Source organism: Lutjanus erythropterus, chromosome 7 (assembly GCF_056507025.1).
Source record: "Lutjanus erythropterus isolate fLutEry1 chromosome 7, fLutEry1.hap2, whole genome shotgun sequence".
Classification (NCBI taxonomy): Eukaryota; Metazoa; Chordata; class Actinopteri; order Lutjaniformes; family Lutjanidae; genus Lutjanus; species Lutjanus erythropterus.
In genome coordinates this window covers 1061743-1078582 of record NC_139323.1, presented here as the reverse complement: position 1 = coordinate 1078582, position 16840 = coordinate 1061743, and the positions used below count along the sequence as shown (strand labels likewise).

Here is a 16840-nt window from a genome sequence, read left to right as displayed (position 1 = left end):
AAGTTAAATGTGGTTAACACTATGGTACAGTTCATGGTTAAGATAAGTTAAATGTGGTTAAAAAATAGACACCCCTATAAATATTTTTTATTTTACTGTGTCTTAAATAGCAATTAAAATGTCAATTTCATTGTGTTTTACTAGTCACACTGCCAGTGTAATACTCAGAAAGGTCAGCAGAGGGTGCATAGAGCTTGGGAGGAACCTAAAACCCCCATAGAGGCAGCGCTGCATAATAAATACTGCAGCCAAACCGGACACAAGCTAAAGTTGTCCGCCTCTTTGTTTACATCTACAGGTGGGTTAATAGTTCCCTAAAACACATGCAGCTACTGAGGGGCAAGGGTTAATAGTTTGTGAACCCTTTGTGATAATGTGTGATGTTTAGAGTTGAGTAGTTTGCAGTAATGTGTCAAAATAAGATGTTTTGCTGTGTGCTGCTATGCTAGGCTAGCGAATTGTTTGCTAGGAGTAGAGGTAAAACACTGTGTAATAGTGAGGCTGAAATGCTAATGAGACACAGCGGGGTTTGTTTATTTGTGTTCACGGAGCCGAATGGATGTAAAGGGCAAGTTCACATATTTCGTTTTTATTCAATACGGTTTCTGCCTATTTTTAGTGTGTTTATTGGTAACTTGGTGGAAGATGCAAATACAATTGGTTAGTGAAGGTATGCAGTAGAAGTAAAATTACTGGTTAACAGGTATTTACTGTGTGTTTTCTGAGGATCTGAGGATGTCTGTTCAACCTGAAAGTATAGTAATTTACCTGAAGCTACAACAATGCTGTTAGTCACCTCTAGGAGTCAATGGATATTGTCATTCTTGAAACTGAGTAACTTGATTTGAATATGCCACTTGTTAAGTGCATAATAAATACTGCAGCCAAACCGGACACAAGCTAAAGTTGTCCGCCTCTTTGTTTACATCTACAGCTACAGACAGCGGCAGTAGGATATTATCACAACCCTCCCTGACACACCCAGGGCCAGGAGGGCAACACAAAGCAAAGTTAAAATGAACTTTTCTCAAAATGTAAGTTGGTACGTTATATAAATATATATTTTTTTGCTGTGAGAGACTATGCAAAACATTTTTTTACCCTGCCACAAGTATTTTATAAAGATCCTTAATAAAGTCTACATGTCACTAACTTACAGTTTTTTACAATTGCTTATGCACAACTTTGAAAAAGGGCTCATTTTGTCAAAACTCTACACACAATTCACCCTACAGAGGTAGCAGAACACCTCAAATCTTCTGCAAAATGAAACACTTTCAAATTCACAAACACTTTCACATTCAAAACTGTACAAAATGGAACACACAAGCTTCATATGATCTGATTTTGTTTGAACCAGTTTGACATTGCTTTGCTTAGTCTAAAACACATTTAACATTTCTACTTTTTTTATGAAAAGTCTGTTTTGTTTTTGTTCCCTTACGTACATGAATCATGTTCATTCAACTTTGTTTCATTCTATTTCTCCGCTGGTCCTCTGTGTCCCCGGCAGTGACTTTGTCCCCCAGTTTGGGAATCACTGTGTCAGGGTAAAGTACATGAATATATAGATCAAACACAACACATAACAGTGCTACACACTGATGAAAATATTATTTCTCTCCACATTGCAAAATCAAATAATTCATCCATACATTTCCAAAGTTTGCATTTTGCACTGGAAATCAAAACAGAACATTCTAAATAGAATAAAGAACATAAACACAGCAGCAACATGTGAATAACAAAACAGAAAATATGAATTACACTCAGGCTTTGACCTACATTGTACTGATTTGTGCTCATGTCAAAATATCCAAGTTACTGCTGCAACAGCAGATCTGTTGAGGTCAAGCTGAACACTGTCCAGCTTCTCTTTGTGTCAAACCTAAAATTTACATCATGGTCAACATATGGTGCACATTTGATAACTTTGCTACAGGTAAACTCACCTGCTGTCTCTTTATAGTTCTCATGCCTGACTGGAGAGTTTACAGTTAAGCAGCTAAGTGTCTGTTCACCTGACAGCTTTGTTTGATCCATTGTTTGAATTGTGTTGTATTTTGAAAGGGCAAAGAAGTGACATGATATTAGATTTGTGTGTCTAATATAGAGAAGAGTGTTCAGGGATTTGAAAAACACTGCATTCAGTATTTAGCAAAAAATGTGAGGCTGAGAATGTGCTGCTAGTCGGGGTGTAACGATTCACTCATGCATCTGATGCATCAGACTTTAATGTGTAAGACATGAGTGCATCAGTTCAGAGAGCCTGCATTGGTAAAAAGCTGAACATGATTCAGAAACAAATCAATGCAGCATCGATGCATATCGATATATCTCATTAGAGCATGCATAGGTTTCATTTTTGGCATCGAAGAGCTGCTGTGACTTTCCACCGTTTTCTCTCTCCTATGCCTGCACTGCTCTCTGGATGCCTGCTGCCGCACTCACACAAAACAAGTGCTCCCTAATCCCTCTCCTGTATCTACTCTACTTTCCTCAAAACAAACCACGTTGAAAACAGCAACAGAAGTGACATTGTACTGTGCAGGGCCGTGCAGAGACCTTTGGAGGGGCAGGTGCTCAAAGTTAAAAGGGGACCACGAATTTGCTCCATGGTGCTGATTCATAATCTTAGCACTCTTGTAGTGCTAATAATAAAGTAAAAAAAGAATTAAATGATATAGAAATCATGTATTTAAATGTATTTGTGCTTTTATTCAGTTTGACTATCCACTTTGCGCGAGACAGCAAGGTTATAAAAGTTATATATTTTATATTTATGCATATTTTGTGTGTATATATACAGATGTTAGAAACAAGTACTGATATGTTTAAATGAGAGGAGAATTCGGCCAATAGTCGAACCTCGGATCCAGGAGAAACAATGCGGTTTTCGTCCTGGTCGTGGAACACTGGACCAGCTCTATACCCTCCGCAGGGTGCTTGAGGGTTCATAGGAGTTTGCCCAACCAGTCCACATGTGTTTTGTGGACTTGGAGAAGGCATTAAACCGTGTTCCTCGTGGCATTCTGTGGGAGGTGCTTCGGGAGTATGGAGTTCGGGGCTCTCTGCTAAGGGCCGTATGGTCTCTGTATGACCGGAGCAGGAGCTTGGTTCGCATTGCCAGCAGTAAGTCAGACCTGTTCCCGGTGCATGTTGGACTCCGGCAGGGCTGCCCTTTGTCACCGGTTCTGTTCATTATTTTTATGGACAGAATTTCTAGGCACAGCCAGGGGCCGGAGGGAGTCCAGTTCGGGGACCACAGGATTTCATCTCTGCTTTTTGCAGATGATGTTGTCCTGTTGGCTCCTTCGAACCAGGACCTTCAGCTTGTACTGGGGCGGTTTGCAGCCAAGTGTAAAGCGGCTGGGATGAGAATCAGCACCTCAAAGTCCAAGGCCATGGTTCTCAACCGGAAAAAGGTGGCTTGTTCCCTCTGGGTCGGAGAAGAGTCCCTGCCTCAAGTGGAGGAGTTTAAGTATCTTGGGGTCTTGTTTACGAGTGAGGGGAGGATGGAACGCAGGTTGACAGATGGATTGGTGCGGCAGCAGCAGTAATGCGGTCGTTGCGCCGGTCTGTTGTGGGAAAGAAGGAGCTGAGCCGAAAAGCGAAGCTCTTGATTTTCCGGTCAATCTACGTTCCTACCCTCACCTATGGTCATGAACTTTGGGTCATGACCGAAAGAACAAGATCTCGGATACAAGCGGCTGAAATGAGTTTCCTCCGCAGGGTGGCAGGGCGCTCCCTTAGAGATAGGGTGAGGAGCTCTGTCACCCGGGAGGAGCTCGGAGTAGAGCCGCTGCTCCTCCACGTCGAGAGGAGTCAGCTGAGGTGGCTTTGGCATCTATATCGGATGCCTCCTGGACGCCTCCCTGGGGAGGTGTTCCGGGAATGCCCCACTGGGAGGAGGCCCCGGGGAAGACCCAGGACACGCTGGAGTGACTATGTCGCTCGGCTGGCCTGGGAACGTCCCTCCGGAACACCTGGAGGAAGTGTCCAGGGAGAGGGAAGTCTGGGCGTCCCTGCTCAGACTGCTGCCCCCGTGACACGGCCCCGGATAAGCAGAAGATAATGGATGGATGGATGGATGGATGTTTAAATGAGAGGTTGAGAAAATCACAATTCAAATTCTTCTAATTGTTGTATTTATACTGTAATAGTAATAATTAATAATTATGTGAATATGCATGTACATTGCATAGTTTTAGTGAAATAATAGCCTATGCCTCATTGCCTCTAGAAACATAGGAAAAACACCGCAACTCACTTGACAGTAAAATGATACATCTCTCTAATGCACTTTGCCCATGACAAAAGAAACATATAGAAACAAAAAGAAGCCTGACATACTTTTTCCCCTCAGCACGCTGTGTGTGGTTAACTAGCGGCTATAACTTATGAGAGGTGTGTGCAGAGTCAGACACACACACACAGGATGCTCATGGATCGTATCACGGTTTTGAGTAACGGATCGGATCATTTTTCGGATCAGCAAAAAAGAAAAAAGTGGTGGGATTAGAGTTAAATTATTTTAAAAATGCACTTGTCTTTGATCTTTGTCTGTCTGTAATTATCACCATAGTTATGTAATGTAATAATAATGATAATAGTAATGATAATGGTAATATATTAAAAACTTCAAACTTATACAGTGCTGTACTATGTATATACTACACATATATTAGATCATTATACACTGTACAGTATAATACACACCTACACTCTGTAGTCTGGCTCAATGTCCCGCCTACAGCAGCACATCTGATTGGTTAGAAGTCATGATCAATCAGCAGACACACTGTGTCACAGACGGGGTGAGACAGAGCTGCACCAGTGAGCAGAGAGGAGCTGTGTAGAAGTTAAGACAGCTGATATCACCAAAGTTTCAATGAACATCACAGTTTTATGATCTGTTTCTTTGGTGATAGCATAGTTACATCAGTGAAAAAAGTTATGGTCTGGATTTCACTCAAGGTGATGTGACGGCTTTTAAATCAGTCGCTCTTCACAGAGATGCACTGCACACAGCAGCATCTGTCCTGTCTGTTCACTGCAGCTCTGCATTGAGATGTTGGGTATTATAACTTATACAAAAATAACAGTGACAGTACAACTATGATGCTCACATGTGGTCCGCGGATCACACACGTGCCGAACTGTGGAGGGCGATCCGTTGCTTAGCAGCGCTTAGCTTCAGGGCACATCTGGGCAGTGAGGGCACATCTACGTGGATCATGTGACCAACCGAGGGTAGATCTGAATTATTATTATTTTGTTTTATTTGTTATTTTGGGCCACACAGACAGACTTTTACACACAAACTTACAAAAAACAAACAAACAAACAAACAAACAAAAAAACACTTTGACAAAAGGGCACTTTGGGCATCAAGGGGCAAAGGGGCAGGTGCTCCTCATTTAGGCTACAGGATCTCATTTACACATGAGACTCATGATAAGAGTTTTACTAAATATAGTAACAGTAGAGACAGAGAGAAGGAGACATTACAGTGGTGTTAACATATCAGGATTTCTTTTTGCAACTGATAGCACTCTACAAATGTATCATTAGTTGACGCAAAATGTAAAGATTGATACGTTGTATTGTCTTGTTGTATTGTGACAGAGCTGAATCGTATCAAACTGAACCGCTGCCTATTTAAAAATGTCTAAGATGTATGATATTGTTGAACATGTCGAATCAGCTAGCTGATGGTGAGGTTTTGCTTTTTTGGTGTAAGGTTTCACTTACTGTGTGTTATTTTTTAATTTATTTTTAGTGTGAAAGTAATTGTAAAAAAAAAACTGCAGCAAGGAATGAATAATTTTATTAGTAAAATTAGCATTCAGTCTCAGATCAGCTGAGATTTAGGAGTGACTGTTACATAAGACTTTGCCAGAGCCAGATTACCATCAGACATTTAAAACAAATATTACTGGTTGTACTTTTTATATTTTACATCCAGTTTTGTGATTCAGTTGTTTTCCTGTGACCCAGCTCTTACTTACTTGGTCTTACATGTTCCAGTACTCTGAAAACTCAAGTGTTGTGTGAGGTCAACCCTCTGAGGGATGACATTTTAAAGGAATTAGAGAATGCAGACATCTTGGATAACAGGAGGAAAATCTTATTTTACTAAAATTCAAATCTCACTCTGTTTTACTCAATGATACAACTGCACTGTTGGTTAGGTTTATTTCCTGGAATGTCTTTTTTGTTAACCATGTTTAATGACATAAACAAAATGAGCTTACATGGTGAAAAATACAAATTATTTTTTCTAGACACCACTTAGCCCTCTGCTGACCACCTTACAGCTCCAAAGCCTCCTGTGACCACCAGATGAACTAACTCTTCTTCTGTTTGTTTTCCCCTCAGGTCTGAGAAAGCAGGAGAGATTGCAACTATTCCATTGACTAAGGTACGACTCTGCACTCCTTTTTGTGTGTTTGTATTGGTCAGTTGTAGGCCAAAGGGCATATGAACATTCTGAAGTACTCTGAATTAAAATAAGCAAAATGAAAACGGGTAGAAGTCAATGCTGAAGCGTCGATTCTGATGCCTCCGCCTGCAACAGTTTCATACAACTGTGACTTTTTGTGTTCCCTACACCTGATTGAAACCATTGATTCATTATAAATCCTATTTGCAAGTGTCCCAGGAGTTTAAGAATTATGGCTCTATTGATACAGTATACAGTTAATCAGAAAAGATTGCAAGGAAAGAGCTATTACCTTTATTACCTAATAGTATCCAACATAGTTATTCAAAAATATATCAAAGTCAAATATAAAAAAGCTTTAAAATTGGCTGAGTTATTGGCATAAGTGTGTTTTTAGAGACAGGTCTGTCAGGTGGCCATTTTGTGGCCATCTCGAAAGCATTGGTCTCCAAAATTTAATCAGTTCATGTACCTGTTATAGAGTCTTAGCACACAAGATTTGGTGCAAATCTGTCCACCCGTTCAAAAGTTATCGCACAAACAAAAATCTGTGACGGACGGATGCATGGACCCACGTACGGCCGGACAACCGGAGAACAGTATGCCTCCGGCCCAGCACCTTCGGTGGGCGGAGTCATAATAATACCAATCACCTCAATATTATTGAGAATTATATCCTTCATTAACACCCTTTCTCATTCACATATGGACACTACATAAATATCCCAAACAGTCAGATGAAGTTGATGAGGACAAACTGTTTCTAGAACCTAAGCTTCTAAATATCACTTGATTACATTGAGAGGAATTTGGGTTTGAGACATAAAATTTAGCTCAGAAAGGTAGCACTGGTAATTATTAACTTCATGAGGTGTGTTTGATTTTTGTTTTTATTTAGTGACAAGATTCATTTGTGTAATGCTCTGTGTGTGCCTCATTGAGTGTTGTTTGATGTCAGACATATGGTTCAGTCTTCAGGTCCCTGGCTCATTCCCTCAGCAATTATTACATGTCTGGAGCCCATTGGCTCATCATCTGTTAAGGTCTGTTCAACACATGCATTGCATAAGTTGTTTCTGTAACCTTCTGCTATAGTTAGTAACGGTGACTGTCAAGGTCATGACACAGGTCACTGTAAAAAACGGCATCAAAACATTTTTAGGTCATTATATACTTCAAGGTTTGGAAATGAAACCACATATCTCATCTCATCTCTTCTGGTGTCTGTTGGAAATTTGGAGTTTGTTTCATAGCTTGTCACATGTCCTGCTTAAAACTACTGAAGCATTCATTATAAATAATCCAGTGTTTTTGAAGAAGATTCAAGTACTTGCAGAGATCTAATCAAAATGATGTTTAAGGGCCAACTAACTTTCCACACACACTTTGATACCATCACAATCAGTCCACAAAAATGGACAAAATAAGAGGATTAAAAGGCAAAATATAGAAACAGATTAAAAATAAAGAACACAACACCAGAATGCACATACATGCTCTGAAGTCGTGGATAGTTAAGCAGCAGGTTCACACTGGAAAGTGTTAAGTTGCCATGATAATGTCACATAAGTACCTTTAAGCTGAATGAGTAGCTACTGTTGTACTGGCTAGTAAAACTGAAGCACCTTGTCAATTAAACAGAGATTAAAGACAGATAATGCTGTTAGCATTTAACAGCTACAACTGCTATGAGACTTTTACAGTGCATCTGTGTTTAAGGGCTTGTTCACATCTGCCTTGTTTGGTCAGGATATTCAGACTGGTTTGATCCAAACCAAAATTACAGGTGTGAAACATCCCCCAGAACACACACCAAACAGCTGAACTTTGGTACGATTGAAACAGGGGGAGACAATGGGTGCTATCTCCGGCCTGGAGCAAAGCGGCACACAGTGTAGCTGTTATTACTTTTTTCTGACTTTCGTAGTTGTCATTTTCTCACCCAGACCCCACATTGTGCAAGCAGCAAATGTGCTTGTGCCCATCTGTGTGCCCATGGCTGTCTTGGTCTTAAAATGATGTGTGGTCAGGTGCATTGCTGGTGCATTGTTATCTTGAGGCACCAGACAGGGACTGTACCACTGACCAACAAAAACTTGGTCTCAAGTCAACAGTCTGATGTTTTCCGGCTTTTTAAAGGACACATTATTCAGATAATGAGATGACACTGTGTGGGTGGGTTCACAACACACATACACTCTGCTTCCAAAGCACTGCAATTAATTCACAAGTGATAAAAATTAACACCCTGAAAGAGGATGACTGCAGGTGGGTGAAATAGGATGAAGCTGAGGATTAAGCAGCCATATAAATCTTGACTTCCATCAGAGGTGTCTAAGAAATCTTTCCTCTGAAGAGTTTCCTCCATCCTGTCTGTTTATAGCTAAAGTTTTTAGCTTTTCTTCTTAATTGTTAACAATATTTTCCGTCTTGAAAATAAGCGTGCATAGAATTAAAACTAAAGTCTCTGATCATTAAAACATTGTTTAAATGATGTTGATTTCTTAATTGTATATTGTGTTGTCTGACAAGGCTGCTGTCAACAGGGGCGGTTTTTGGTATGGGCGAAATGGGCCGTTGCCCAGGGCGGCATCGTGGCGGGGGGCGGCATCATGCCCATCGGGCATTGGCAATTATTTTATTTTATTTATTTTTTTTGCGCACCCATGCTGCCCCGACATCATGCCAGCACATTTTGGGATTGCATGGGCACCAATCGGTTTTCTATTGCCCATCTGCAGGGAGTAAGGGCGCCCTGCATTTGGTGCTGGTGCGCCTGCTGCTTGCCGCACAGGAGAGGGAGGGGCGGGCCGGCTCTCTGCTGGAGCGGCCGGGAGAGGCATCTAACGCACAAGTTGTGGAAGAAGAGAGGGAGGGCGGGTGCATTGACAATACCATGCACCATAAAGGAGGCAAATCATCCACAAAGTATTGTTTTCAATAAATTAGATTTAGCCATTTAGGCTATGTATTGGACATCCATTTTTCTGTGGGTTTCAGAATTAACGTCTTCCATCATGACTGTTAAAAATTTAACCCGTCAGCCAGGCGCATATTCAGGCCTTCTCCCTGATCCAGCCTCGGCTGTAGGCATGCATCTAATAGTGTAACCATACCATAAGTTGGCCATATAAATCGCGTCAGTAATTGCTTCCAAATAAAGCACATTTAATTCGTAGTATTATCAATCCAAGCCCATAATGTCACAATTAATTTTTCCTTGGTTGTGCGAAATCGCAGAAAAAAACCTATACAAAATGACAATTGTCATCTACAATCACGGTTTTATGATCTATGTGGAGTAAGTTAGAAAATAAACAAATGTTTTTTTTTATTTTTACTCCATTAACCATTGACTATGACAGCACTCATTGAGATGGGTTGAGAAATAACAGTTAGTGGTTTTTAACCCAAAACATGTATCTGTTCACAGGTCCATGTGTGTATAAAAAAATAACAACAGACTGAAAGCATGCAGTTTCCCCAGAAGGGATTTATAAAGTACAGATATCTTTTCTTTTCTTTCTGAGCCCCATCCCTCTATCAGTATTACTGTACCACTTGAAAATCAAACAGTGTTGATAATGCTTCATAAATTCAGTGTCACAAAAATCAGATAACACAGAGACACATAAGAGACACATAAAAAAGGGGGGAAAAAAAAAGAAAAAACAATACAAATAGATACATAGATAGTAACAATTGGGTAGTAAGAAAAACACAGAAAATAAAACTGATATATGTTAAAATTTCTGAGTGCTCTTCTTGTAAAATGATAGTTCTTTTTTTTGTATTTATAGCCTATGTAAGTATCTGTATCTGCCTTCTATACTGTCATAATTGTTATGTTTATTTCTTATTTTGACCTCTGTGTGTGCTTGTTTTATATTTAATAGTTCTTCTTTTTCTTTTTCTATGTAAGTTCCTATGTAAGTTATCTGGTTAAATTCAGTATGGTTCTAACAACAGTTTGTACGATAAAATATGTTAATGTACAATCCTTAATATGTTTTATGCTGTGTGTGGGCAGTGGTGGTGGTGGTGCATGGTGTCATACGGGGGGCGCCACAGGGGGTGTTCGCCCAGGGTACCAAACAGGCTAGGACCGCCCCTGGCTGTCAACCTACAGTATTGAACTACTGTTGTAAAGTTACCATGTATGCTGTAATGTTACAGCAGTCATCCTTCTGTGACTCAGATTGTGTATAACACACACAGTGAGAACAGGGGGAGATGCTGCATCCTGTTTCACCCACCTGCATGTTGTAGGTGTTTCCCTGCTCCAACACACTTTGCTTATGCAGAGACTTGATGACAAGCTGATAATTGTAAAGTAATAAAAACACAACAATTCTTTGATTATACACTAATGCAGGCATGTCCAAACTGTTCCATAAAGGGCCGAGTGGCTGCAGGTTTTTGATCCAACCAGTCTACAGCACACCTGATTCGACTAATCAGCTGTTTGAAGACTGACATCAGGTGATTAAATGAGTCGAGCCTGGTGTGCTCCGGCTTGGTAGGAATGAAAACCTGCAGCCACTCGGCCCTTTATGGAACAGTTTGGACATGCCTGCACTAATGGAAACATACGTATGAATATGACATTCTATTTCTTCCATATTCTGCCTGTAAATCCCCCTAAAAAAGAAAGGGCATAATACAGTATACTGTGTGCTCTGTGTGTGTGTGTGTGTGTGTGTGTGTGTGTGTGTGTGTGTGTGTGTGTGTGTGTGTGTGTGTTGGGTCAGATTATGGTTTGTGGTGAAATCAAATGTGGCAAGATGTGGTCTATGTTTTGACCAAACATTAAATTCAGTTACACAGGAAACAGTACAACTTCTTGGGTTGCTAATGGAAACATGCAGCATTTAGCTGTGGTGGCTGGCTGGGCCTGGCTGACTAAATAATTGGGATCAGAAATTGTACAATGGCCTGGCTTGGCTCCTTTGGAGAGGGTATATAGTTCAGGAGGATCAAACTGGAATCAGTTAGATTTTTATCTAAAAATCTTATTAGCCTAACTGGCAAAGAGGGGGTTGGCCCACACAGATCCACTACAAATTCACCAGCAGAGCAGTGAGTGATGGTACCCAGCATAATTTTGTCTGTAACGAATTTAGGTGTTCATTCTAACCAGTGTGGTGATTTTCACTGATGAGCACTACTACAAAAATGAAGCTAATCATTGAAACACAACAACAACAGCCTGTCACTGAATCAAACAGGTATTCAGTCAGTGTGGATAAAGGATGCTCCCTAAAGTGTTTTTGTCCTCACATCACATCTGTCCAAGCAGAAACACAAGTTTAGACCTATTTCTGTGACCAAGTATGAAGTTGTGTGTTTACTTTAGTTACAAAGAGTGTATTGATTTTTAAAAAGTTTTTAAAAAGTTAATTTTTTTTTTTTTTTAAATTCTGTCTTCAAAAGCCAACTCTTTTATTAAAAAGCTCAACATTCATAGTTTAAGAAAAACATGTGCCAAATTTGTTATTTATAAGTTATTTATTAATTCACTCATTTTGTTCAAGCTGAGCAAGACAAAAAACATTAAGTAGGCTGTTATGTCTTCTCTCAATTATTTATTTATTTATTTTTTGGTGTGTGTTGTTTTTTTGTTTTGTTTTGTTTTTTTTGTTTTTTTACCATTTTGCTACATAGTGCAGCTGAAGATAGACAAGAAAAGAAAGAATGAACATGTATGTCAGCCTCAGGTTGAAACTGAACCCGTGTTGCTGCTGAGGCCTCAGGACATAGAGAGGACACTCTACCAAGTGAGCTATTAAGATAGGAAATTATATACCAGGATCACATTATCTTGGCATTTACTTTTTTTGGTAGTTGTGTCTTTCTTTTTACTTTTGCAGCAGTATTGGCCTTTTTATGATTACCTCTTCTCTAATCTGCAGGGTTTGTTTCACTGCTGAGAAGAAAATCACTTTCATTTTCTCTTCTTTTTGTGACATCTTATCCTCTTTTGACAATCAGCTGTTCTGGGCTGTTTCACTCATAATGCAGCTTGTTTTAGCCTGGCTTGAGTTAGCACTGACTACACCAGGATAAATTCTCATAGTGGAACAGCTTAAGACTTGAGTGGAAGTTGAAGTTAATCAAGCCAGACTTTTACACTTGAGTGCAGACTTAATTATCAGCCTTGATGGAATCCCCCCAGGCTCCTCAGTGAAACTGACACATGTATTTCAACATGTGAAATCATCTTAGCAGCAAGATACAGTAGTGTTTAAAACATTCCAGAAATAAAAATCCTTCTCTGAGTGTGCAGCTTCTTCTCAAACTAGATTCAACATGTTCTACAGTACAAAAACGTGCCTCCCTTCTTCTTTCCTTCTCATTTTCAACATCCACCAACATCCATCACCTTCCCCACCAACCCATGTAGATTATTAATGAACATTACAGGACATACTCCTGGGTGGCTGAGCTGATCCAGGTCTTTATAGCCATCAGTGTCACCGTGTCCTTCCTGGTGATGGGATCTGCCATGAAACACACCAGTAAGTTTACACCTGCTTCAATATCACTAATTTACTCTGTTACCATTAATGTTGCTGCTACAGAGAAAATTACAATAAAAAGAAAACACTAGTGCCATGTTACCTTGTCAGAAAGGTGGTTAAATTACTCTCTAAAGCTAGACAAAATTTTCATGAGGGAAAAGAGGTCCCCTTGAACTATCTTTCTCTGTCTGTCTGCATTTATAAAGGCAGTTGTCCATCCTGATTGAGATTTTTTACCTGACAGGATGACTCACTTATAGCTACAGAGTACTGTAGGTCAGGATGAGCTACTGGTAGTTCAGACTGTCAGTGACTTCCTTGAGTCCTCTCTGGGTGCCACACAAACTCACTGTCCGACCAAAGAAACAGTCTGACAAAAGTCCTGTAACTTGTTGTTTTTACACTTTATATTTTTTGTACAAATTAAACAAACAGGATATACCATATAAATGAGTGAGTGAATGGAGCCACGCTAGTTGTTTCCAAGAGTGGAAGTAACTAATTACAAATACTCAAATTACTGTATTTAACAAGTTGTTTTGGGCACTTGTACTTTTATGAGTAGATTTTCAAGTCTGCATTTTTCCTCATATTTGAGTATGCATTACATTATTTAATCTGCTTAGGTTAAAATCATAGTTGAGTACTGAGTACAACTTGAATCAGTATCAAAACCTTCCATCTGCATTTTAGTAGCCAATAAGTAGGCAATTATCTGATCACAAAACAAATGAAAGAATGAGATACAAATGAATAACCAAACATGCTGCAGCAGCACACATTTGGAGTAAGGACGTTAGTCATTAGTCATCAATCATTAATCGATTAATCGTCATTAAGAGTCTAACCAATTAAAAATGTATTCATGGATATTTAATCAATAGTAATGACTGCAGCTCGTTTGACATTATTTTGTCTGGTGGAGGCATTTTTTGATAGGGAAAATTAAAGTTAAAATGGAAAAAAAAGAAGACAAAAAACCCCAGAAAAAAAATTGAAAATGAGAAAAAAAAAAGTGATGTATATCTTGTAAATTACCAACGATTAATCGATTGTTAGTGTTTTCAACTGTGGTTAAGGGAAATAAGCAAAATTTGCAACCTCTGTTTGTAGAGGTGAGAGTGAGCACTGAGCAGGACAGAGCAGATGTTTGGACTAATTCAGACTTAAGATCTGGAGAAACAGAAAAGCCCTGTTGATAATTCACTAAACAGAAGCAGGTAAAAGTAACTAATACTGAGTAGTTTTTAAGAATAATTGAATAATAAAAAACAATGAACAATTGAATACTGAATACTTTTACCTAAGTGTACTTCTAACACCAGTACTTGTAACTGATTAACATTTTAGCAGTATAACTAGAGTACAGATTTTCAGTACTCTTTCCACCACCACCTTAAGCTAATTCTGTCTGTAGCATCATATTGAATGGAAGGTTATCAGAGAGGTATCGATCTTCTAACTCACTTGTCAGCAAGAGAGCAAAGAAGTCACTTTCCACAATATTGAAGTATTCCTTCAAGCTTCAGGTACAATGTGTTTAGTATTGACTGACTGATTGTGTTTATTTCAGTTGATGGCCTTGTAATCTCGCAGTGGAGCAGCAGACTGGAGTGGCTGTCTAAAGCCTGGGAGAGAAACCTGCCAAACAAACACCACATCTGCTCAGCAAGAAGGTGAGTGCACAGTGTGAGACAGGAGTGAAGCTGAAGTGTTCAGTTTGGTGGCTCATCTTTGTGATAACATACATAACACAACATCAGTTTATTCTCTCACCTACACAAAACAGAAGGTGAAAAGTTTGAGCTGATATAATGGTTCATGTCAGACACAGAGAGAGCACACAACCTCTCATAGGTCTGATGGCATGGCTGTACGTTTGGTGTGCCAGGTCACTAACTTTTCTCACAGCCTTACATTCTGTATACTGCTAATGACATGGTTGAGAAGAGTTCTACATTTTTTTCTGTCAAGTTTGAATGAAGTGTGTTTTATGAAGAGTTAATGAGCTTATTAAGCTCATCTTAGTTTGGTAGTTAGTTTTGGTAAAAAAAGAAAGACTTGAATTTTCGCTTGCACACCAGACTCCATTTACAGAAATAATGGTTTTATTATTATTATATACAAATTATGAAGTGAATTAGTGAATAGAATGTTTAGATATGTTCACAAGTATAAATGTCCTGTAAAGTACAATGTATAATGGTGTGTGTTACGTCAAGCGTTGTTGTTCCTCCTCTTTTTTGTTAATATATGCAAGATGGCTGTACAATTTGTGTGTTTTTGTAGCAATTACCAAAGTGCTTCAGGTGCATTACCGCCACCATCTGGACTGGAGGAGTGCTCACCCTGATTTTCATTTAGCTAACACAACTAAAACAAATTGCAATCATATTTATGGTCTGGCTATGAAGATGCATATTAGGCTTGGGCCTAATGACATTTTACCGAGGTATGCAGTATAGGAATGTGCAGGATTAGTCAACTACATGATTAAACATCACTACCTTCACTAGTCAGCACCAGAAATACTAGTCAGTTAAACTATTTATTGATATTTTATTCACGTACAATGTCAGTTAACTGTTGCCTCTAAGGTGTTATGTAGCCACCCACCATTAGTTGGTGCTGCAGGCCCAGGACAGTGAGACAGATGACAGCTCATAAAACCAGCACGGTTTGTCAGGTTTTGATATAGAAAATGGAAATAATGTTGAATGTAGACTGTGACAGAATAAACTGGTATATAACCACTCAACTGGAGCAACATGTGACCACATTCAGCAAAGATACCAACATTAACCTGAAAACACAGCAGAGAAGAGAACACGTATTAACACACATAAATTCACACCTGTTGTTGTGATACAAACTCAGTGCATTTATATCAAGTACTGTACTTATTTTGTACTTCAGTTCCATTTTATCTAACATTATATTTCTACACTACATCCCAGACAGACACTGAACTTTTTAATCCACTTAGCTGAAAAAAGTCTAACCAACTTACATAGTGTGCATATAGGGCGGACCGGCTCTGATCATGTGTTACAGTTTAACCTGAAACAACATCTGTCTGTGCTTCACTGGTGGCTGCTGCTGCTGCTGTACAGCATTCTGTGGATAGCAGCGTTGGTGGCTTTTTGGAAAAATCGTGGCTGTCTGTACTCGATGAGAAGCGCAAGTGAGAATGAAACATCTGCTCTTCAGGGCAGGCTACGTAGGCTACATGCTCATTGGTGGCGTATTACTGCGTACTGCACATTGACACACACACACAGAGACAACACGGTGGTACAGTCAGAGAGAGGCTGAGAGAAATTACTAGAACAATGTCATTTTCAAAACGTAAAAGATGTGGGGCTTTTGAGCAAACATCCGGGGCTTAAGCCTCAGTAGCCAGCCCCTAAATCCGCCTCTGCTGTACTGTAATACTGTGTTAATGTAGGTGGAGCTGGTCATCATAGTGGTACTATTCCCACAGCTGGGAAACAACACACACAGGAGCTCTTGTGTCTTGTCTTGAGAAGCTGCAGCCTTTGTTCGCTGACAAACTCAAACCTAAACTGTAGCCTAAACTGTACATATTCTGCCAGCATGACAGCTTTGCTGGTCACCTTTCCCTCTGCTCATAATTCACCATAACTCTGTCTCCAGCAATTAGTCTTCCCCTGGCCCTCTGGGATGCTCGCTGAAGTTACACAGTCATGATGAAACTCTAAACTCAGGACAAAACTATGACTTAATCACCAAGATGCCATATTTCTTCTTCTTATGAACGCCGTGTTTGTGTGCTCATCTGGGCTGCGGCACAGACACTGACCCTGGTCACACACAGGAGCATCTGTTTTTATGACAGTATTGAAAATCATAC

At 39.7% G+C, this 16840-nt stretch overlaps 1 protein-coding gene across 1 annotated transcript in view; it reads left to right on the top strand.

Moving 5' to 3' along the window:
• LOC146323411 (uncharacterized) overlaps nt 1-16840 on the top strand; it is a 147857-nt gene that overhangs the window by 126030 nt on the left and 4987 nt on the right. The window contains exons 13-15 of the mRNA XM_084722362.1: nt 6382-6424; nt 12849-12963; nt 14540-14642. Coding sequence (XP_084578488.1) covers nt 6382-6424; nt 12849-12963; nt 14540-14642 — 261 coding nt within the window. The remainder of the gene's footprint in view (nt 1-6381; nt 6425-12848; nt 12964-14539; nt 14643-16840) is intronic.